At 57.4% G+C, this 19,973-nt stretch overlaps 8 protein-coding genes and 1 non-coding gene across 9 annotated transcripts; 2 read left to right on the top strand and 7 right to left on the bottom strand.

The window, feature by feature from the left end:
- Window positions 1-334: 334 nt before the first annotated feature.
- BO82DRAFT_358783 (alcohol dehydrogenase) lies at window positions 335-2,099 on the bottom strand. Its single transcript, XM_025636388.1, has 2 exons — window positions 1,559-2,099; window positions 335-1,445 (listed from the first exon to the last, which is right to left on the bottom strand). The coding sequence occupies exons 1-2, from the start codon at window positions 1,761-1,763 to the stop codon at window positions 631-633; spliced, it is 1,020 nt and encodes a 339-aa protein (XP_025487024.1). The 5' UTR covers window positions 1,764-2,099; the 3' UTR covers window positions 335-630.
- An 876-nt stretch (window positions 2,100-2,975) lies between these two features.
- Window positions 2,976-3,614, bottom strand: BO82DRAFT_268924 (uncharacterized protein; the record flags this gene model as incomplete). Its single annotated transcript, XM_025630967.1, has 2 exons — window positions 2,976-3,312; window positions 3,376-3,614. Coding segments are annotated over 2 exons (576 nt in total), but the record flags the coding sequence as incomplete, so codon positions are not given.
- Window positions 3,615-3,918: 304 nt separating this feature from the next.
- On the bottom strand, window positions 3,919-5,455 carry BO82DRAFT_425177 (fumarylacetoacetate hydrolase family protein). The gene is made up of 4 exons (XM_025640319.1): window positions 5,032-5,455; window positions 4,817-4,953; window positions 4,264-4,633; window positions 3,919-4,174 (listed from the first exon to the last, which is right to left on the bottom strand). The coding sequence occupies exons 1-4, from the start codon at window positions 5,309-5,311 to the stop codon at window positions 4,068-4,070; spliced, it is 894 nt and encodes a 297-aa protein (XP_025487026.1). The 5' UTR covers window positions 5,312-5,455; the 3' UTR covers window positions 3,919-4,067.
- BO82DRAFT_t297 lies at window positions 4,706-4,777 on the bottom strand. The gene has a single exon. It is a non-coding gene; the product is annotated as a tRNA-Gln (tRNA).
- A 228-nt stretch (window positions 5,456-5,683) lies between the features above and the next one.
- On the top strand, window positions 5,684-7,525 carry BO82DRAFT_387042 (carotenoid oxygenase family protein; the record flags this gene model as incomplete). The annotated part of the gene is made up of 5 exons (XM_025638286.1): window positions 5,684-5,921; window positions 6,001-6,124; window positions 6,187-6,563; window positions 6,630-6,767; window positions 6,857-7,525. Exons 1-5 carry the CDS (start codon window positions 5,739-5,741, stop codon window positions 7,523-7,525), a joined length of 1,491 nt encoding a protein of 496 aa, XP_025487027.1. The 5' UTR covers window positions 5,684-5,738.
- An 86-nt stretch (window positions 7,526-7,611) lies between these two features.
- Window positions 7,612-10,422, bottom strand: BO82DRAFT_436332 (putative C6 transcription factor; the record flags this gene model as incomplete). The annotated part of the gene is made up of 9 exons (XM_025641102.1): window positions 7,612-7,896; window positions 8,005-8,223; window positions 8,293-8,780; window positions 8,834-8,983; window positions 9,047-9,239; window positions 9,294-9,800; window positions 9,862-10,094; window positions 10,152-10,252; window positions 10,324-10,422. The coding sequence occupies 9 exons, from the start codon at window positions 10,420-10,422 to the stop codon at window positions 7,733-7,735; spliced, it is 2,154 nt and encodes a 717-aa protein (XP_025487028.1). The 3' UTR covers window positions 7,612-7,732.
- Window positions 10,423-10,908: 486 nt separating this feature from the next.
- BO82DRAFT_425186 (cupin domain-containing protein) lies at window positions 10,909-12,213 on the bottom strand. The gene is made up of 3 exons (XM_025640320.1): window positions 11,871-12,213; window positions 11,377-11,811; window positions 10,909-11,307 (listed from the first exon to the last, which is right to left on the bottom strand). The coding sequence occupies exons 1-3, from the start codon at window positions 12,127-12,129 to the stop codon at window positions 11,003-11,005; spliced, it is 999 nt and encodes a 332-aa protein (XP_025487029.1). The 5' UTR covers window positions 12,130-12,213; the 3' UTR covers window positions 10,909-11,002.
- Window positions 12,214-12,490: 277 nt separating this feature from the next.
- Window positions 12,491-14,203, top strand: BO82DRAFT_425192 (putative salicylate hydroxylase; the record flags this gene model as incomplete). Its single annotated transcript, XM_025640321.1, has 6 exons — window positions 12,491-12,541; window positions 12,599-13,157; window positions 13,219-13,375; window positions 13,442-13,597; window positions 13,656-13,795; window positions 13,847-14,203. The coding sequence occupies 6 exons, from the start codon at window positions 12,491-12,493 to the stop codon at window positions 14,194-14,196; spliced, it is 1,413 nt and encodes a 470-aa protein (XP_025487030.1). The 3' UTR covers window positions 14,197-14,203.
- Window positions 14,204-14,668: 465 nt separating this feature from the next.
- On the bottom strand, window positions 14,669-19,499 carry BO82DRAFT_436333 (uncharacterized protein; the record flags this gene model as incomplete). Its single annotated transcript, XM_025641103.1, has 9 exons — window positions 14,669-15,462; window positions 15,533-15,624; window positions 15,692-16,942; window positions 17,015-17,070; window positions 17,133-17,311; window positions 17,391-17,548; window positions 17,662-18,330; window positions 18,389-18,569; window positions 18,627-19,499. The coding sequence occupies 9 exons, from the start codon at window positions 19,497-19,499 to the stop codon at window positions 14,719-14,721; spliced, it is 4,203 nt and encodes a 1,400-aa protein (XP_025487031.1). The 3' UTR covers window positions 14,669-14,718.
- Window positions 19,500-19,973: the final 474 nt, after the last annotated feature.

The following is a 19,973-nucleotide window of genomic DNA, read 5'->3' on the forward strand; positions in this document are numbered from 1 at the left end:
GGCGCATCGACGGGTTCTCGAAGGGGAATGATTAGTAGTTGGTAGATGAAAGACGATGTGACGATCTGCAGAGTGAGGATGGCCCCGCAGTCGACTCCACTGCGGCGGTTTCCTGGGTTCTTCAAGCGATTAGACTCAAATCCCGGCCCGCAGTGAGGCAACGGGGCCGTTGTGCCCGGCCGGGAATTCACGGAAGTATTATTCCTGGACTTCTTAGGGCTGGGCTGTAAGCTGCGGAGTAAGTTACCATCTTACGGGCAGTAGCAGCATACATAATCACTAATCACCGCCGCGTCTATCAGACCTCCCCTCGTATCATCATCAAATCCCGTCGGTGTCATCCGAATCATGCCACCTGCGCAGAATCCCGACTCAACTGTCACACTGCAACACTTCCCAACATTTACCCCTTCACTGGGGGGGGATCGATTACTCGACTCAACGCAAATGACCATCCTCGCGATACACAAGCCTACTCCGTCCAATCCAGCACCGCCTTAATCACCTTCCCCCCACGAACATCCGCAAACGCCTCCTCGTAATCCCGGACCTTGTACACCCTGACCAGCTTCTCGACGGGGAATTCGCCGCGGGAATACCGCTCCACCAGCCATGGCACGAACTACACCGTCAGCCTGATCCCCTTTTGCACCAACACAGAGCACCTACCTCCGGCGGATAGACATCCCCCTCCACACAACCGACATACTCCTTCCCGCCCATCAGATGCGCAAACAAATTGAAGCGCACCTCCTCCGTGATGCCCGCCGCGCCCACCGAGACCGCGCGGCCGCGCGGCCGCAGCGCCGCCAGCATCAGCGGCACAACCGGCGGCACGCCCGAGCACTCGACCGCAAATTGCACGCCCAGGCCCCCGGTCACCGCCTGAATCGCCCCGACCACCCCCTCCCCCAGCGCAGCATCAACCGTATGCGTTGCCCCCAGCTCCCTGGCCAACCGCAACCGCTCCTCCCTCACATCCACCGCAACAATCACCTCCGCGCCCATAATCCTCGCCGCCATAACAGCAGCCATTCCCACAGCCCCCGTCCCAAACACCGCAACGCTCTGCCCCCGTTGCAAGCCGAGGACATTCACCACCGCCCCCGCCCCAGTCTGCATCCCGCACCCCAGCGGCGCCAACACCCGTAGATCCAAGTCGTGGGAAACCGGAATCGCACAGCGCCCCCCCACAACCGCGACGCGGCTGAAGCACGACTGCCCGAAGAACTTGGAGTAGACCGCCCCGCCGCCGGCGGTCTGCAAGGGCGAGGAGCCGTCGGCGCGGTGGCCGGCCGTGTTGAGCAGCGGGAACGCGGCGCAGTAGGCCGGGTGCTTGGCCGTGCAGTTTGCGCAGTGCGCGCAGAAGTCGAAGGAGAGGAGCACGCGGTCGCCGGGGCGGACGTGCGTGATGGCTGCGCCGGTTTGGCGGACTGTTCCTGCTCCTGCGGTTTTCCAAGGGGGCGGAAGGGGTCAGTGGTGGGTTTTGGAAGGGTGAGTCGGTGAGTTTGGGGCAGGGGGGAAGGGTAGGTTCATTCGAACCGGGAGTGGGGGATACCTTCGTGCCCGAAGACGCCCGGCTGGCGAGTGGGCAGTTCGCCGCTCATGAGCATCAGATCCGTGTGGCAGATGCCCGTCGCGTGAATGTCGACGGCGATCTCGTCGGGCGCGAGGGTGGGGATCTGCAGGGTTTCCCAGACAAGCGGGCCGTGGAGCTCGTGGAGGACGAGGGCGGCGGTCGTGATCGGTTCGGGGAGAGTCATTTTGTTGGTGGGTGTCTCCCGTGCTGTTGTCTCTGAGGGTGTAGTATGCTGGTGGAGTGGGAGTGCTCGTAGGCCGTAGTTGATTGTCTTCATCTGCGAGAAAAAGATTCGAGGGCGAAAAGCGGGGTATCACCTCCCTCGCCGGCAGTTGACGGCGACGCGGGATTCTGCACGGAGGTTGCACGGAGATAGCCTTGCATGTCCTAGTTGCTTGGCTATTTGATTGGCTGGTGTGAGTTGGCGAGGACTCGGCGCGTACAGTTTCGCTCTTGTATGGATAATCAGAAAAATACATTGCTCTAAGCTTACCTTGCATTCTATGTTTTCATGATGGAATCAGTCAACCGTTCCGGAGTCGCATTTATTCATCATTTGAATGGTATCTGAAATTGACCTTCATTTCAAACTGGTGTTAAGATGATCGCTCGAGCCTGGATTGACGGCTATCTCGTGTGCACAATGCACTGTGGGGTGTTGAGATCAAGATAAGTCGTGGCTTGCGCTCTTGATATATAATTGTGGTTGGTGGTGTTCCACCAATAGTGAGGTACCACGCAATCTCATCACATGTACGTGCAGTGTTCGTACCATAGGTCAAATGCACCAATCACAGCGACAAGAACACAAGGTAATGACACGGCAAGTCGACAGTTGAGCGTCTGACGATGTGTTCTATATCAAAGGCATAGCACCTCTATCGCACACTTCGAGGCTGAAATGCTGAAATGGTCTGCCACGCGGGATACTGTCTGTATGTACCCACGCCTCGTTATCGATACGAGCCCTCCGCAGCCTCATGTCAGCTGTGCTGCATAACAGCTCTGACATAGCTCGCCAACCCATCCAGCTGGTCGCCCATCCAATGCTTTTCTAGAAGTACACAGTTTGCTTTGTAGAGTTGACATAATGCAGATGCGAGACAGCGGAGAAGCATGGAATCCTAGAAGGTGAATGGCATGTCCTCAAAATCAAGCCTCCTGGCTTTATGCGGGATCCGGCAGCACCCAACCGATCATCTGGAGTCTGAATGCAACAGCCCCGACTGACCGCCGTGGCAGCAAAATCGGCCAGGAGATGAAATGTTGCTGGGCGTAGAACTTTGTGCTTGCCAAAGTAGACCGAACAACCACCCTTCTCTTAAATAGTAAAACATAAACCACGAAAAGAAAATCCTGACTTCCTAAGCTCTGCTTCTGACTCCACCCGCCGCCTCTCATAAAGATAAAGCGGCAGCGCGCCCGCGACCGTGACCACGCCGAGGGCACGCATGACCAGATACACCTCCAGGTAGCCCCGGCCCTGCACCCAGACCACGGCCTCGTACAGAAACAGAAACGCGACGAGGTTCTTGACCACGTTCACCAGAACCAGACATTGCGCCGCCTCGCGCTGGTGCTGGTGCGTCAGGTAGGCCAGGGCGAAGTTGGGCGTGAACACGGACCCGAAGGAGACCAGCCCGAAGCCGACCAGCGCTGCGGGCTGCATTAGGCCGATGGAGACGGCGGAGAAGAGGTATGGCGGCGCTTGGAGGAGGGTAGACATGGTGAAACTGGCAGTAGGGTTTGCTGTTAGGATAGATAGATATGGCAGGGAACTTGAAGGGTTTACGTACATGAGGGTGATCTGCGGGCTGAGGGCGCACCCGTAGAGGAAGATCACCCAGACCACCGCGGGCCGCACGATCAGGCGCAGGGGCGTGACCGTAGCCCGGAAGAGATTCAGCTCGCGATCCACGCGGATCGGGGCGAGAATCTCCTGGGGAGAGGGGCAGTGCGCGGTGTACGTATTGCTCCCTGCTGCCTCTGGGGGCGCATTCTCGATGGATATCTCCTCGACGCCGTCTGTCTTCTTTCAGCCAAACGGGCCAGCGTAAGGGATCGTGCGGATCCTGGGTCGGCACGGGAAGGAGAGGATGCATGCTGATGAGGATGAACAGAAACCCGATACGATGGCTATGGATCAAGCTATGACATAAGGGATGGTAGAGTAGAGTAGATGCGGGTGATTATGAAATGTCAGTGGGGGGCGACAACAGATATGAAAGGGGAGTCAGGAGTCACCTTTGCCTCGCAATACAGCTGGCCCCAAGTCCGGGGAAAGCTCGATTCCCGACACTTCCCCAGACCCATTCTACCTTATGGTGAGCGTGGGGTATGCCACATCTCCGATGAAGGACAGCCAATAGCCTAGTGAGGCAGTGTGATAATGGTGGTACACGGTACTCTATCTGACCACCATAACATATGAGGTACTCTATCGGAACTGATATTGCAGTGCCGGTACCCGAATCCTGTCTCCTCAGCCTCATTCGAAAACAACGGTATTCCGCAAAGTCCCAATCTGCGAAATCTGCACCTCCATCTGCGTCCCCGGCACCAGCCACTTCGGCGGATTGAGCCCGGCGCCCACACCTAGAGATCTCGTGGTCAGCGATACCATCTACGCCAAACCCAACAGCCAAGAAAAAAAAAAAAAAAAAAAAAAAAAAGCGAAGACTCACCACCCGGCGTCCCCGTCATAATCACGCTCCCCTTCTGCAGCGTCGTGCCCTGCGACAGATACGAGACCAAATACGCGCAGTCAAAGAGTAAATCACCGACGGTCTCATCCTGGCGCACCTCCCCATCGACAACCGTCTTCAGATGCAGCCGCGCCGGGTCGGGAATCTCCGACGCCGCGACCAGCACCGGGCCCAGCGGCGCAAACGTGTCGAATCCCTTCGAGAATCCCCACTGCGGCACGACGCCAGCGTACGCCGGATCGCGCTGCAGCTTCCGCGACGAGATGTCATTCCCTGCGGTGTATGCGGCTATATACTCGAGAGCGCGCTCCCGAGGCACGTTTTTCGCGTCTTTACCGATGATTAGACACTGTGGTGCGGTGGTTAGACTTGATCATGATCTATGATGGAATAAGAGGGGGAAAAAACGAAGAGAAAAAAAAGGTCGTGCCCGGGATCGAACCGGGATTACAGGAATCAGAATCCTGGGTGCTAACCATTACACTACACAACCTGAGGATGAAAACAACGGTGGGGACTGGGAACTACCAACCAACTCGCCCTCGTAGTCTGCTTGGTCGTTCTGGGCGATAGGCGGGATCACGACTGGCTCGCCGTGGTCGTGTACACACGTGTTCGGCTTGAAGAAGATGAAGGGGAAGGGTGGGGGCTTGCGTCCTGCTTCTCTGACTGTTGATAAGAAGTGGCTCCATGTTATTCTCTGATAGCGTAAAAAGGCAATTAGACGATTGGAAGTGAGTAACGTACTGTGCTTGGCGTAGTTGAGGCCCACGCACCGGAGAATCGGGACGTCGCTGGGCGCCAGCGGCGAGAGGATCTGTTGAACCGTGGCGATCTCGTCCGTTACCTTGGTCTCCCCCGTGGTATCGAAGATGTCCTGGCCCTCGAGGACTCGGGCTTGCAGCTGATCGGCTTCGGTGATCCGTCCCAGGTCGATTTGGCGCTCGGCGGGAAGGATGGGCTCGCCGCGCAGGATGCGCCCGTCGCGAGCGCGGAAGCGGATCAGGCGTTTCCAGGGAAGTGACATTTTGAGCACAGGGAGAGAGGGAGCGAGTGGAATGATAAGTGTCTTCTTCACAAATAGATGCAGGTGGTAGAAAAAAGGTTTCCAAGCTGAGGGGGAATGTGTGCAGGTAAGTACCTATCTACGTATACCTGCCCCAAGTAGGCGGGTGGGTGGGGATACACCGGGGAGAGAGCGGAAGCAGCCCGGGGAACCCGGAAGACGACCGCGTCTTGCGAGCCGAGAGATAAAACGAAGGTCAGTAACTAGACTGTCTTTCCAATTGCAATTTACATGAAATTACATTTGCAAGGAAGCTTCTCACTTGGTAGCTTGGCAACTCTTTTCTTTTCTCTCTCTGTCTCTCCCTTTTTTCTTATTTTTGTTTTTTTACCAGGAGCAACGAACAATCACCTTGACAAATCATTCATCTCTTTCGCTGCATCTCACCATGTCCGACATCAAACAACACTTCCCCGATCGCCCCCAATTCTCAGGCTTCATGAAGCCCTGCCGGATGGAAGGCGAGGTCTCCCAACTGGAAGTGTACGGCACGATCCCCCCGGAGATTGACGGAGTCTTCTATCGCGTCATGCCGGATCCGCAACAGCCTCCCTTCGTCGAGGATGATCCCGTAAGGACAGCCCATCCCCACCCCCTCAGCTGCTCCCTCGTAGTCTGGCAAGGCGAAGAGCTGAAGAACGGCACTGCAGTGGTTCAACGGCGACGGGAACGTGAGCGCCTTCCGCATCCAACACGGCCGCGCATCGTTCCGGCAACGCTACGTGCGGACGGAGAAGTTTGTGCGCGAGCACGAGGCGCAACGCGCTTTAATCGGTCAGTTCATCGCCCAAAGTCAAAAGTAAATCGACGACAGGGCCAGTTGACACTCTCTCCAGGTAAGTACCGCAACAGATTCACCGACGCCGTCGAGTTCCGTGTGCGCAGCACAGCCAACACCAACGTGGTCTTCTTCAACGGGCGGCTGCTGGCCCTGAAGGAGGACTCTCCGCCGTACGCGATGGACCCGCGCACGCTGGAGACGCAAGGCCTCTACGACTTTGACGGCCAGTTGCCGAGTCTGACCTTCACAGCGCATCCGAAATTTGACCCCGCCACGGGCGAGATGCTCTGCTTCGGGTACGAGGCGCGCGGCGACGGGACGCCGGATGTCTGCTACTACCGCGTCGCGCCGACCGGCGAATTCACCGAGGTGGTCTGGTTGGTGGCACCGGTGCTGGCGATGATCCACGATTTTGCGGTAACAGACAACTGGGTGAGTATTTTTCTCCCAATGGGGGAAAAGAGGGTGTGGTGGTATCGAATCTGATGGATTGTGCAGGTCGTGTTCCCGCTGATTCCGCAGGTTTGCGATATCGAGCGGATGAAGCAGGGAGGCGAGCACTGGCAGTGGAGCCCGGAGACTCCGCTGTATTTGGGCGTGTTGCCGCGGCGAGGGGCCCGGCCCAGTGACGTGAAGGTAGGGCGGACAGTCTCTCCTTGTCCCTCCCCCCCTCACCCCCCACACTGCCTCTATCGATGTGCTGGGGAATGCTAAGCCTGCGACAGTGGTTCCGATACAAGAACTCCTTCCCCGGCCACACGGCCAACGCGTACGAGGACGAACAGGGCCATCTGGTGATCGACTTGGGCCTGAGCGAGACAAATGTGTTCTTCTGGTGGCCCGACGCGCAGGGTCGCGCCCCGGAGCCCAGCTCCATCGTCTCCCGACTGGTCCGGTTCACCGTCGACCCCCACGCAGAAGAAGACCTCAGCCTCCCGGAACCCCGGATCCTGCACCAGGGCAACTCGGAGTTCTACCGCATCGACGAGCGGTTCGCGACCCAGCCCTATCGCCACTGCTACTTCGACCTGATGGACCCGCAGCTGGGGACGGATTTCGCCTCCATCGCGCCGAAGCTGGGCGGCGGCTTCCCCCTCTACAACGCGCTGGCGCACTTCGATATCGTGGCCGGGCAGACTGAGATCTACTTTCCGGGCCGTACGCACCTGGTCCAGGAGCCGGTCTTTATCCCGCGCGGGGACTCGGCCCCCGAAGGCGACGGGTATCTTCTGGCCCTCGTGAATAACTACGAGACCATGGCAAGCGAGCTCCATCTATTGGACACCCGGGATTTCACGCGCGCGCAGGCCAAGATCCTGCTGCCGGTCCGCTTACGCCAGGGTTTGCATGGGAGCTGGGTGGATCGAAGGGACCTTGGCCCACTGGCTGTGTAGCTTTACAGATTCCACCGGCGCATATGCAATTCCTGATGTGGTGTTCAGAGACGTCGGATGGTCCGCACATATGTACATATCACGTAGCTCATTGGACATCTGTGTTGGATCTGCGAAGCGTGGGGGGCGGAATGCATGGCACCCAGATTGTTGTGTCTACTTACTTTTAATGTCGATGATGATGGAGATACAGACGGAGGCTGCAAACTACCAACTCTCCGATGGTGCCTGCCGGGCCATAGTCACAAACAGCTCATCCAACATGTATTCGCCACACTCGATGCCCAGCGACGAGTAGTCAAAGTCATTGTTGGCGCTGCTCATCGCGGACAGATTATGGTCAACGGGGACTGTGCGAGCGGGAGCGTCCGCTGTAGCATCTTGTCAGTATCACCGTTCCTATGCTGTCCAAGAAGATCGAGGACAGAAAAGAAAAGAAAAGAACGGAAGACAGAAGAAGAAGAAGAAGTAAGTCTTACACTGTATACCAAGAATCGAGATCAACTGCTCGAGGTAATACCGACAGCGGTCCACCATCCGATTGCCCGTGTCCAAATGACGCAGGATCGCAACGGCACGGGCGGGGTAAAGCTCGAGGTTCTCGATGTTGGCCAGCCGGTACATCTGCGGGTTTGGCGGGGACTCCCGCGCGCGCTGGATCCAGATAGCCCCCGTAATCACTAGTGCCGCATTGAACGCTGTTCAAACACAAGCGATAATGGTGAGACCCCAGCAAGCCGCGAAATATGCAAAGGAGGACGACTTACTGTAGTAGAGAGAGTACCACCACGCTCCCAGCAGGTCGAGGGCCCACCCAGTCGCAGTGACCACCTCATGAATGATGTTGATGATCTCCATTCCCGACTCGACGCACTTCTTCATGCTACTGTAGCCGATCTCGTTCAGGATCCGCTCCTCGCCGGGCTCCAGACCAGCTGTGTGGATGGCGTCGAGGAATCGGACCAGAATCGGCCGATGCAGCAGGATCTGGACGTGCAGGTACCGTAGAGTGAGAATTACGCGAAATTTCAGGGGGTACAGCTGTGGCTGCGGTTGCACTCGCGCAATCTCCCCGCATAGGGCCTGCAGCGTTACTTGACGAAGGCTGTCAGGTAGGGTGGTGACCCAGGAGAGCAGCTGATTTTCGATCGACAGCACCCGGCCCACCGTCTCCACTACGGGCAAGCTGGGCTCACAGCCCAGATTGGCGCCGTAGATCTGGTCGATGATGGTGCCCATATGCTTGTACAACGTGCTAGTCAGTTAGCGATGCGAGCCGTCGGGCAAGGGGAAAGGGGAGCAGCCTACATCGTGTGATTGAAGAACCCGGTACTGCAGCGGAGAGTCTCATCGTCGACGAATGCTTGGCAGTCGCCGAGAATATCAAGTTGAGGAAGGTCCAGCTGGACATACTTATCGGGGATCGCCGGCGGCCGTCCGAAGGTCATACTTAACGTTCTGGCTGGGCGTCAGTCAACCGTCACAAACGCCGAGGGTTCCAAGCAAGACAGAGCTGCTCACCGGTCCAACACTACACACCCAAACCACGTCCTCTGGCGGGTGTCGCGCTCGAGTGGGAGAAACGCCTTGGAGGCTTCTTTCGAATGCAGGCCGAGTTGCAGCGCAGCCTTGACGGCGAGTCCGTGCAGCGTCCACGCCTGGACGGACTTTTGCGTCCCTTGCAGGTATTGCCCCATGAGCAGGAGGAACTGTACTGCGGACAAGATCAATATTAGCGTTCGGGGAAATCACACGCGCGAGGACCTACCGGCCTCCAAAGTCGTCCCCCGCATGATCTCGCCCTGGCATAACCGAAGAGCCTGCTGATAGTAGACGGTGGACTCTTGGATGCGAGTCTCGGCCGAGAACCCAGGGGAGACCGCCGTGAGCGTGGCCATGGCCAGCACGATGTTCAACAAGCCGAGCCAGGTGCGGCGGGGCTTCTTGGCCTTGCTCTTGAATTGGTGATAGGTCTCGAGAAAGGCCGGCGGATAGATGTAAGGAAACAACAGTCCGGTGTCGGCGAAGTATCGACAGATCAGGGGTATGATCTCGTCGGATGGTAGTAAGAGGGGATTTGTCGTAGGCCGAGATCGCACTGGCGTCGCCGTGTGGCTGCCGGTCATCGGGGACGGCTGCCGGGTGGCACTGACGAAGCCGCCGTTGTCACCTGTTCCATGCATCGCAGGCGAATTGATCTCTGCTTGACGGTCGCCTCTACTATGAGACACTGCCCGGGACAGGTGCCGCAGAAATGCGATGTTCGACGAGGGACCTGCAATGGGCTTTCATTAGCCCGTTCTCTGGGTGGAGGGAGAGGGGACGGGTCGCTGCACCGAAGTACCCGCACTCCTCCTCATCGGCGAAGGACACTGCGCCCATGGCGTCAATCGGATCCTCGGGCCCGGTCAGATCCGCCAGCGGCTCATGACTAGACTCGGGTTCACTGTCGCTCGGGTGGCTTCTCTTCCTCGTGGTCCTGTGCGCCACCAATCCGGACAGGTCTGACTGCATCCTGTGATGGCTGTTCTCGAGGGACTTGATCCGGGCCTCAAGGTCTTGAAGATAGCTTGAAGCGAATCAGCGTAGGCGCGACATGCGGCGATGATGGGGTATCTGTACTTACTCTTTTTGCACGATGATATTGGTGGTAGTGACTGACGGAGTATAGACACATTCAAAGCCGAGATCCTTACACATGCTACAGTGGGGCCGCATGCCATCGCACTAGGCCCGTGGTTGCTTAGTGGAACGGCTCGACTGGGAATGCGTGGCGGTCATGGTCATCATATGCCTACCCTAGACTTTCGAGTGCGACAAACATCGCAGGCCAGAGCTACGCGGCGACGCTTGCTCGCGGGCCCATGGGAGGTGGGCTTATCGACCGGTAGCTCCATAAGTGATCAATGATATCCGGAGCCTAGTAGCTTCGTATTGCTGCAACTGTCTCTATCGGGACTTGCTGCGGATGGTGATTGATACGGGGGAGCGGGAGATGGGGGATTGGGGATTGAGGCAAGAAGGGGAAGTCGCGGGGAAGTCGCTTGGGCGGGGCATTTGCGGGTTGTCCGGGTAGTTACCCGGCACGCGGGGAAAGTCCGGAATACATTTGAGTCAGGTGACTCTAGTTAGTCTTTACGTAGATCTATGGGTGCCTGAGGTTTCGACTGTTCCCGTTTCCTTACATATAACCCTAATGTCAACCAATATAACCATGCCCAATTATGCCATAAAAGCCCATAAGAATACCTTTGGAGGAGGATCAAAGTCCTGGACCCTAGTTTATAGCAGTCCTAAGTTATCATGGATCAATTCAGATTGCGATTCACTATTCACCTCTATATATGAAATCAGACACATTCATTGGTCCACATGATATGTACCCAACTGTGACAAAGTATATGGCAACATTAATCAAGCCCATCAAGCCATATTCAGATTCCTTCTGCAAGTGATAATCACCCTCGATGCTATATCTCAGTCCGAGATCAACGTCTCTGTATCATCAGACGCCGACCGATAGAATCCCAGCGCCGTGATCATTGGCTTATCGTCGAACCGGTAGAGATAGACGGTCTCCCCGGCATCCGCAAAGTGCCGGTAAGGATACCAGGAGGGGACGCAGAAGGTGTCGCCTGCCTGCCACTCCAGCGTCTGGCTGCCAATCTCCGAGCGACCCTTGCCGGAAATAACATGGTACACGGCGGATAAGGTGTCTTGCCGGCGCGGGGACGCCGCCTCCGCGGCCAGCCTCTCCGCACACCCGCCCAGGACCCGACTCACTACATCATCCCATCCCCAGTTAGCCCACCGTGGAAACAAAAAAGTCCTATCGCCCAGAGGAGACTCACCTTCTCGACCATCGACTTTCAAATAGCGCTGCGTAGCCCAGCTGCCCTCCAAGCCGTCCAACCGGGCCTTCATCTGGCTCCAAGGAAAGACGATGGGCGAGGTCGACGTGTCCACATCCTCGGCGGGGTACCGCGGCTCGCAGAAGTGCTCGACGAAGTGGACGGGGAAGTGTCGGAAATTCGGCAGATCCAGCCCATCCAGCCAGATCATCGGGCCGCTGCCGTCCTTGCCATGGTCGTGGTAGTTCCACGTCGGCGTCAGGATCACGTCGCCCTTCTGCATGCGGATGCGCCGACCGTGCACCGCGGTAAAGCCGCCGCTGCCCTCGATGATGTAGCGCATCGCGAAGGCGGTGTGGCGGTGCGCGGGGGCCGTCTCGTTCGGCATGACCAGTTGCAGGCCTGCGTAGAGGGTGTCGGTTGTGTAGGGTGCATCTAGTAGGATTGTTAACTGCGCTCAATGACGGCCTTGAAAAAGCTAACGGAAGACCCACCTCGAGCGGGGTTGACCAGCATCAGCACTCTTCTCTCCGCCTGCTTCTCTGTGACCAGATGCCCGGCTCGCAGCAGACAGGGGCGGATGGTGTCATATTTCCATAAATAGGGAACGGCAGTGGGGTTCGGCTCCGGTGGGTTAAGTCTTGTCATCTGCGTCCAAAGAGGCAGTAGCGTCTGGCTGGTTTCGAGATCCTGCAGCAGTTGTGCTGCGCTATCCGCGCTTGAAGAGGGCATGTCGCTGACGGAAGGCGCCATTGCGATAGAGATCCAAGGCAAGAGGGTAGATGAACTCGATAAAAATCAGACAATCAAGCTGTGCTCATATACAGCTGCTGGGCGTGTCACAGGTGACGTGCTTATGTATGATAGCAAGTCCACAAAATTGCTGTGCTCAACCCAGACTTTATGGTCGGGTGCATGAGAACGGAGTGTCCGGGTATACGCCGGATCGTGGCATTGTCGGGGAAACGACGGGTCGGCATCGAGCCGGGATGCCTTCGACCAATGACTGCAACCATTATATAAGGCAAGATTCGAGTGGCACTCTAGCACAGGGATCATTGTTTGAGGAACACTGCTATGGACTCGTCACCACGGCTTCTTTGGAACTCGGACAATGGACTCGCAAGAGGGACCCGGAGCAGCGCTCCCCCATCAAGCCCTCATGGTCCGTGCAAAGCACCCCATCGAACTCAAAGGCAAAGTAAAACTGACCGATGAACAGATGCCAACATACCCCAGTAACTGTCTCTATTTTGCGAAGGCGCTGGAAGGCTCAGTTCCCACTCTGTCCACAGCCCAGCGCGCGCCGCCGAAACTGAACATTCTACTGGTTGGGGCGGGTCTAGGAGGGCTCGCCACCGCGATTGCACTCACGCAGGCCGGCCACCAGGTTACCGTGTACGAGCAGACGCCCGTGCTCGGGGAAGTTGGTGCGGGGATCCAGATCCCCTCGAACTCCTCTCGCATCCTGTTCAGGCTCGGGCTTGAGCCCTACCTGAAGCCGTACGTCACAGCCCCCGAGAATATCGCCTTCCGTCGATGGCAGACCGGGAAGGTGATTGGGAAGACGCGGCTGCTTCCGGACTTTATTGACATCTTTGGAGCGCCCTATTACGTGATCCATCGCGCGGACTTCCACTCTGCCCTGTGCCAGAGGGCAAAGGATCTGGGGATTGAAATCAACCTCGGGGCGGTCGTCGTCGATTACGATCCGGAGCTGGGAAGCATTACCCTGAAAGATGGCACGAGGCACACGGGCGACCTGGTCGTCGCAGCGGATGGTTTGTACCACTCTCTCCTTGTTACTGAGCCATTTGAGGCACAAAGCTTATCGCCTGGCAGGGATAAAGTCAGTAGCCCGCAGGGTACTGCTCAACGGCGAGGAGATGGTCTTCCGGAAGCCCGGCTTCGCTGCGTATCGGGCGGTCGTGGGTGTAGACCGCATGCGCGATGATTCTGAGTTGTCATGGATCTTAGAAAAGCCTGCATTGAATATTTGGTACGGTGGTCTACTCCAAGTACCTCTGACTAAAAACTCCGAATGCCCCGTTGCTCACCTTTGCAGGATTGGCGACTCTCGACACGTCATGACCTACACGATTGGGGCGGGCAAGGCATTCAATATGGTGCTGTCGCATCCAGATTCCTCCGATCCGGCTACGTGGGACGCGGTAACGGCCCTGAAGAGCATGCGGACTGAGTTTCAGGGATGGGACCCCACGTGAGTCCTCTCATTATTTTGCAGACCTTTCCCCTTCTAATCAATACAATCCTTCTAGGCTCACGAAGATCATCGGGATGGTGGAGAGAACCATCAAATGGCCGCTAGTAAGCGGGACCCTGCTCAATCGCTGGACTAAGGGCAGGTTGGTCATGCTGGGTGACGCGGCTCATGCAATGCTTCCGTACATGTCGCAGGGTAAGTGTGCACTCGCCAATGGAAGTGAATCGCATTGACTTGTAACTCAAGGTGCCGCGATGGCCGTTGAGGATGGCGTGGCGTTGGCGCGCTCCCTGTCCTACATGCAGTCGCCAGACGATCTAACCGAGGCATTGGCCATTTTCGAGAAAGTACGGATGGTACGGACGAGCCAGATGCAAGAGGCCAGCTTGTTGAACGGCAAGCTGTGGCATTTTGCAGATGGGCCCTTGCAGGAGGCACGCGATCGGGCCATGGCAGCGGAAGTGGATGGTCTGCCTTTCAGTCATAGCCCTAATCAATGGAGTGATCCGGCCACGCAGATGTGGTGTTATGGCTACGAGGCCGAGCGTGAGATTGACCTGGCATGGGCGGAGAAGCAGGAGATACAAAAGAGGTAGATTGCTGGTCGTTTATGTATTACAATATACCCCAAAGTATCCTAGTATCCTAGCTGATGGTGCATACGTGGCTGAGCGACTTTTGCCATGATTCAATCACAAGGTCGGATTTTGTATCTTGCGACGCAACACGTAATCAAGTATTAGATAATGATGATGATCATGATGATCATGGAAGAGAACAATTGCCAGTGTTGAGGGAAAAAGCATACAATAGAAGGGATTTACTGGTGGTTATTCAATCAACTACTGGCCCCTCGGGGTAGAACTTCAATCCAGCTGGAAGGCGGGTCGATACCATTGGGGCGACTTGCAGACAAGGATGCTTTACTGTTTCACGACCAGTGTCAGGTTAAGTATTTATGTTCTAAGTGAAATCAAACACTAACCTTAACTATATAACGGTTTCTGAGAAACCCCGAGATAAGGTGATAATACATCCTATTGCCGTACTGATTTACAAATTGCTGTACATGATGGTAACAAAACAGGTTCTGCGCAGTCCCCGCTTCCGCCCCAGCCCTAAGTCAGCTTCAGGTGCCCCATCGCCTCCTTGGCCAGCCCTTCCAAGAACTCGATTGTCTTGCCCGGGTAATATACAAGATCGAACTCGAAATCTTGGCCGACCAGCGTTCCCTCCAAGTAGATCTGGAAGGCGGACTGCTCCTCCGGTTTGGCAGTGATGGTGCCCCGGAGCTTGACGACGCGGATATCGCACAGGGTCGCTGCCGCCTCGATCATCGTGCGCAGCGTGTCGTAGATGGCGCCCTCCACGACCTTGACGGCATCGAGCCCAGCCTGCGCCGCGAGGAAGGCCGCGTTGTTGTTCTTCGCAGCCTCCAGCACCCCCTCGGCGAACGACACCCCCGCGCTCAGGCTACTGTTTTTCAGCTGCTGCAGCTGAATGCGGAGTTTCTTCGACTCTACTTCCTGCTTCTGCACGTAGTCGTCGTGGATCTTCTGCGCGGTGTCGACCATCTCGCGCGCCTGCCGCCGAGCCTCGTCGAACTTACCCTGCGCGGCGGACTTGGCCACATCCAGCAGTTTCTGCGCGTTGTGGAGGTGGTCCCGCGCGGCGTTGATGGCGTTGTCCACTTGCCGCTTGATTGTTTCGACCGCTTCGCAGGCATGGTTCAAGGCCTGGGTCAGGTCGTGGAACAGTTGAGATTGCATGATCTTCTGCGCCAGCTCGAGGGCTCCGTCCGCCACCCCGAGACCTACCTTGGCCGCTCCATACTGGATCCCGAGGGCGGCAATCTGTAGGTGCTGTTGAAAGCGAGGATAGGTCAGTGGATTGCAAGAAAGCAAACAAGGAGGCGGGCAGGGCAAGACGCACTGTGTCCAAGGCGAGAGCCTTTTGGAACCATCGCAGGCCGCTGAGTCTGCTTTCCAGGCTATCAATTTGACTCCGGAGATTCTCGACCGACCCTGAGGAATGATCAGAACGCGTTGGAGCCCAGGGCGGTTGAGCAGAGACCGGGAGCATTTCACTTACGTTTGGCGTTGGCCACGTTGTCCCGCGCGCGCTGCACGGCGGCCTCGGCATCTCCGAACTTGGCCATGAATTGTTGTCTCCTCCGTTCACGGTCGGAGATGGCGTCGTTGTGCTCCCTTGTTCCTCGAGATTCCTCGTTGTTCAAGGCCCGTTCCTTCTCTTGGACTTCTGCATTAGCCTCGTGGATTGTGTGGTCGCGGACGGTCTCGGCCTCTGCCACGGCGGACGATTCCTCCTTTTTTTTCTCGAGGACAGCGTCGCGATGTACAACAGACTGGGCCTGCGTTTCCCGCTCGAGACGATCCAGTTCCTGATCCAGTCGGTCATTCTCAGCCTGGTACTGGGCCCGGGCCTTCTCCAATTCTGCTTGCGCTTCGGCAATATTCTCCTTGTAGACCCGCTCTGCGTCCGCAACCGCCTGCTTAGCGCTGTTGATCTTCGCTTCGACCTTCTCGTGCACAGCCTTGAGGGCTCGCTCCAGACTGCGGGCCATCTCCTGGACAATCGTCTGTTCGAACTCGGCACTGACGTCCCAGCTGGCCTCGCGGGGATTGCGCATGAGATCGGCGCCGCCGATCATCTCGGCCTTGGCCTTGATGGCCAGCAATGTGCTCCACTGCATCTCGAAGCTGAAGTAGAATATCGGGGAGGGCAGCAGCTGGATATGAACGTCCACCGCGGCCCGCAGGTCGAAGAGCTCCACGAACCCGTTCAGCACAAACACCTGCCGCTCACGGGTCAGCTCCATGTCCAGCAGCGCGAAAGTCCCCGGCTTGCCCGGTAAGACCACGTCTCCGCCGACGCTGAGCGGCCCCAGTCGGAAGGTCTGCAGCCACGCCTTGAGCTGCAGACCCTCCGTGGTCAGGGACCCGTCCATGGCGGCCTCGTGATCGCAGATGGTCAGCCCGCCTTTGAGACGGAAGCCGGCCGGGTAGTGTTCTCCGCCAAAGGTGGCCCCCATGCTGGCGTAGATGAGCACGTCCTGGAAGCGGAAGAGCGTCACGTCGGTCGTCCGGATCTTCGTGTCCATCGCCGCGGCCACGAACTGTATGATCTCGGTATAGTCCATCGACGGGGCTTTGGCCTCGATGATCATGTCCCGCGGATCCTCGCAGATGTACACCACTAGGTCATAGGGTTTGTCTACGTTGTTGTCCAAGTAGAGACTTCCCTTGATGCCAGCTCCGATTGGCAGACCCGAGGCGGCTAGCTGGGCCCAGTTGAACTTCAGTCCGATGCCCAGTCGGGGTCCTGGAGGTACAAAAGGTTTGTGAGCTGGCTGACCCGTCACATTTCACAGACAGGGAAACCATGTGAGCTTACCAATCGTCAATCGCTTGCTCAGGCCGAATGGATTGTTGATGTTGCCGTCGAAGAAGCTAGCATGACACAAGTATTAGAGTCAGCGAAGGCACTGGGATCTCCAGGTTCGCTTGCTTACAGTTCACCATCCGCGCCAATCGGATCCACGGCCATCTTCAGGTCGAACTTGTACCAGCTATTCTCGTCGCCCACCTTGACGTCGAAGATGCCTCGGAATGCGAACGCCACCCCGCCGGTCGCGGAGCTGCCCAGGGAGAGCTGGAAGCGACGCGACCGGAACCGAGGCCCTAGCTCGATCTGCCCAAACCACCACTGTGTTAGCCTGATGCACCTCACGATCTTCGATGGACCAAAGCAGCAACGTGGAACACTTTACCTTCAAGGACTCAGGTAAATAAATGGACACGGAGGGAATGCTAGACCCCTTGGCCCAGCCCAGGCTGAGATACGATTGATCCCCGGCCGCGGGCTGCTTCACCATATTGCCCATCTGCAGCAGCGGCACCTGCTCTAACCTGGCACAAAGAAAGAACCCTGATATCACGGCCTTATGTTAGTTTCTACGTAGCAAGACGAAGGATGTCTGAAGGGGGAAGACCTGCCTTGCTGAATGGTATAGCCATTGGTGTCCAAACTACAAGTCGGACTATTCGTGCTCGAAGCAATCAACGAAATCTCCTTGAGACGTAAATCGATGTCCGAGTCCTCGTCGATGGCCGACACAAACCGACTCAAGGAGAGATCGGCCTTCAGGTGGCCGCACACCACCCAGAACCAGTCCTCGTTCTGTTTGCCCATGGCCAGTGTGACATCCACCTCCACGGGGGCCTGTCCGCTCTTGCCCTGCTGTCCATCGGTGTGGATGAGCACGCGGCCAGTCACCTCCAAGGACCCACTCCATCCCTTCTTCTCTTTGTCCGGGCTGCTGGCGGTCCGTCGTCTCTTTGTGGGCGGCTCATCCCCCGGTTGACGCGGACCTTTGCTGTCCACGTCACCGCGACTGCCACTGCCCACCAACAAGGTCAGCGCGGCACGCTCGATGACCACGAGGCCGTCGCCGACCTCCCACTTGTCCACCTCGGCCGTGATGGCAATCCCTGCCCGCGTGATCGCGATCGTCGCCTTGGCCAGCGGTCGACCGTTGATCGTCAAGGACCCCTGAAGCAGGAATTGGGCCTGCGAGATGCGGACCGTGAGGTTCTCGCAGGTAATCTCATGCTCAGTGTCGTCGAGATCCCGGCCATGCACATCGCTGAAGAGACGCTTGATGTCGGACCAGGTGACCTTTTCCATGTGTCCTTCCAGGAACGAGAGATCTAACGAGATGTTAAAACTTTGTGTAGTGAAAAAAACTTCTATGCAATATGAACTCACCGGATCGTCCTTTGACGATCAGTCCTGTCAGGCTAATGTCAGCCCCGTTGGAGCCTTTCCATCTGGCCGTCGCGGCAACGGAAAGCAGTGACTGCGGATCGGGGATAGCCCCGGAGGTGGTTGTATCTGCGGAGGCGGGTGTATCAAGCGGGATCTTTGCGAAGAATCGGACCTCGTCCAGCTGGTGGGTATTAGCTTTAGAAGCTCTCGCAGGGGGCAGGTGATGGTGTCATCTCACATGAAACGAGTCCGCTCCCAGCGCGTTCTCCCATTTTTGGTTGCCAGGGATCGTCATGCTGAGCTTCAGCCATTCGTCAGAGAGGTCTGCTTCATACTCTAATTGCAACGACCCCGTCAGGCCCGGTAACTGGATCTGCAGATCGCCAAAGACCCCGGCCTGCACTGCGCTATGCTCTCCGACCAGATTAGTCGTGCTGCCCACGTTAAGACGCAAGCCGACCGACAGGATAGTGACCAGTTCCAAGACCGGGGGCATGGGCGTCCGCAGTCCGATCAAGCTGCCGGACAGGGAGACCCCGTCGATAGCCATGGTCTGGTCCTGCTCCATGGTCAGCCCGAGATAGGCTGACAGCCGCAGGATGGGCTGCACCGCCTCCCCAAGAACCGTCCGGAAGACCTGGAACACGCCGTCGAGCGCTCCATTGAGTTCAATCTCGGTGCGCAGGTAGATCCCGGCGGGCTCCGTCCCAATGGGCTGCGACCAGAACTCAATGGCCGACTTGCGGAAACGCAGCTCGCTCCACGCATCAGAGTCGAGGGAAGGAAAGAGGCTCGACAGCGGGATTGCCTCGTCCACCTCGTACTTCCAGAATTCGCGATCCTGCTGCCCTGCGCCGCGTTCGCGCCGACCGGCGACATTCTCGAAGAGAGGATCCGACCAGAACCCGTCCCAGCCGGTGAATTTGGGCTCGCCCTCGTCTCCAGCCGCGGCGAGGTGAGCGTCGCTGAGACTGACGTCGCCGACGGACTGGAAGAATCGGGCCGTCTGATCGGTGGGGGACGCAGTGGAAGAAGAGCGGGAGGTAGGGTTGGATCGGTCACGAGCCACGGATGCGAAGATGTCATCCTGCCAGATGTCGTCTCCCGCCATCACGCTGTTGATTGCTTCGTGCTCGAGGACTTCTCTATCTGCCGTGAATTGTGGTCAGGTCGGTGGTGTGGTTTATAACACGGCGACATCGGGCGAATGCCTCCGTTGCTGCTGGTCCTGCCTCGCTAAGGGGAATCGGACGGTGTTTGCTTGCCGGACGCGTTTCACTAAACAACACCTACGCTCGAGAGGCGAAACAATCAATTTGCGGGTTTGAACATCGTCTTTCTCAGTGAGAGCACGACCACATGGGCTCGTCCCCATATCCACGCATGTTGGTGCATGCACCGACGCTAGATCCGTGCAGCTGACCCTTGGCCAACGCCAAGGCGCGAGTCGGCACTTTCTACCCCAATGGTTCCTGCAGCTGTACCCCCCAGGGAGGCAAGTCAGAGCCGAGGCAGGTCCCGACGAATAGCACAGCCGATTGTGGGAGTGTCGGCATGTATGACCGCTTTTGGCTGGGGGGCTTGC

This window comes from Aspergillus uvarum, assembly GCF_003184745.1.
Source record: "Aspergillus uvarum CBS 121591 unplaced genomic scaffold BO82scaffold_77, whole genome shotgun sequence".
NCBI classification, from domain to species: domain Eukaryota; kingdom Fungi; phylum Ascomycota; class Eurotiomycetes; order Eurotiales; family Aspergillaceae; genus Aspergillus; species Aspergillus uvarum.

Bases quoted from the DNA above. Each gene is read 5' to 3' on its own strand.
- BO82DRAFT_358783 (XM_025636388.1), bottom strand. From the start codon at position 1,763: ATGACTCTCCCCGAACCGATCACGACCGCCGCCCTCGTCCTCCACGAG. The intron at 1,446-1,558 runs GTATCCCCCACT...GGAAAACCGCAG, and splicing joins GGGCGTCTTCGGGCACGAAG to GAGCAGGAACAGTCCGCCAA.
- BO82DRAFT_425177 (XM_025640319.1), bottom strand. From the start codon at position 5,311: ATGTCACTTCCCTGGAAACGCCTGATCCGCTTCCGCGCTCGCGACGGG. The intron at 4,954-5,031 runs GTACGTTACTCA...TCTTATCAACAG, and splicing joins CCTCAACTACGCCAAGCACA to TCAGAGAAGCAGGACGCAAG. The intron at 4,634-4,816 runs GTTGGTAGTTCC...ACCGCACCACAG, and splicing joins CAGACTACGAGGGCGAGTTG to TGTCTAATCATCGGTAAAGA.
- BO82DRAFT_425186 (XM_025640320.1), bottom strand. From the start codon at position 12,129: ATGGCGCCTTCCGTCAGCGACATGCCCTCTTCAAGCGCGGATAGCGCA. The intron at 11,812-11,870 runs GTGGGTCTTCCG...CAATCCTACTAG, and splicing joins GCTGGTCAACCCCGCTCGAG to ATGCACCCTACACAACCGAC. The intron at 11,308-11,376 runs GTGAGTCTCCTC...GGGATGATGTAG, and splicing joins GAAAGTCGATGGTCGAGAAG to TGAGTCGGGTCCTGGGCGGG.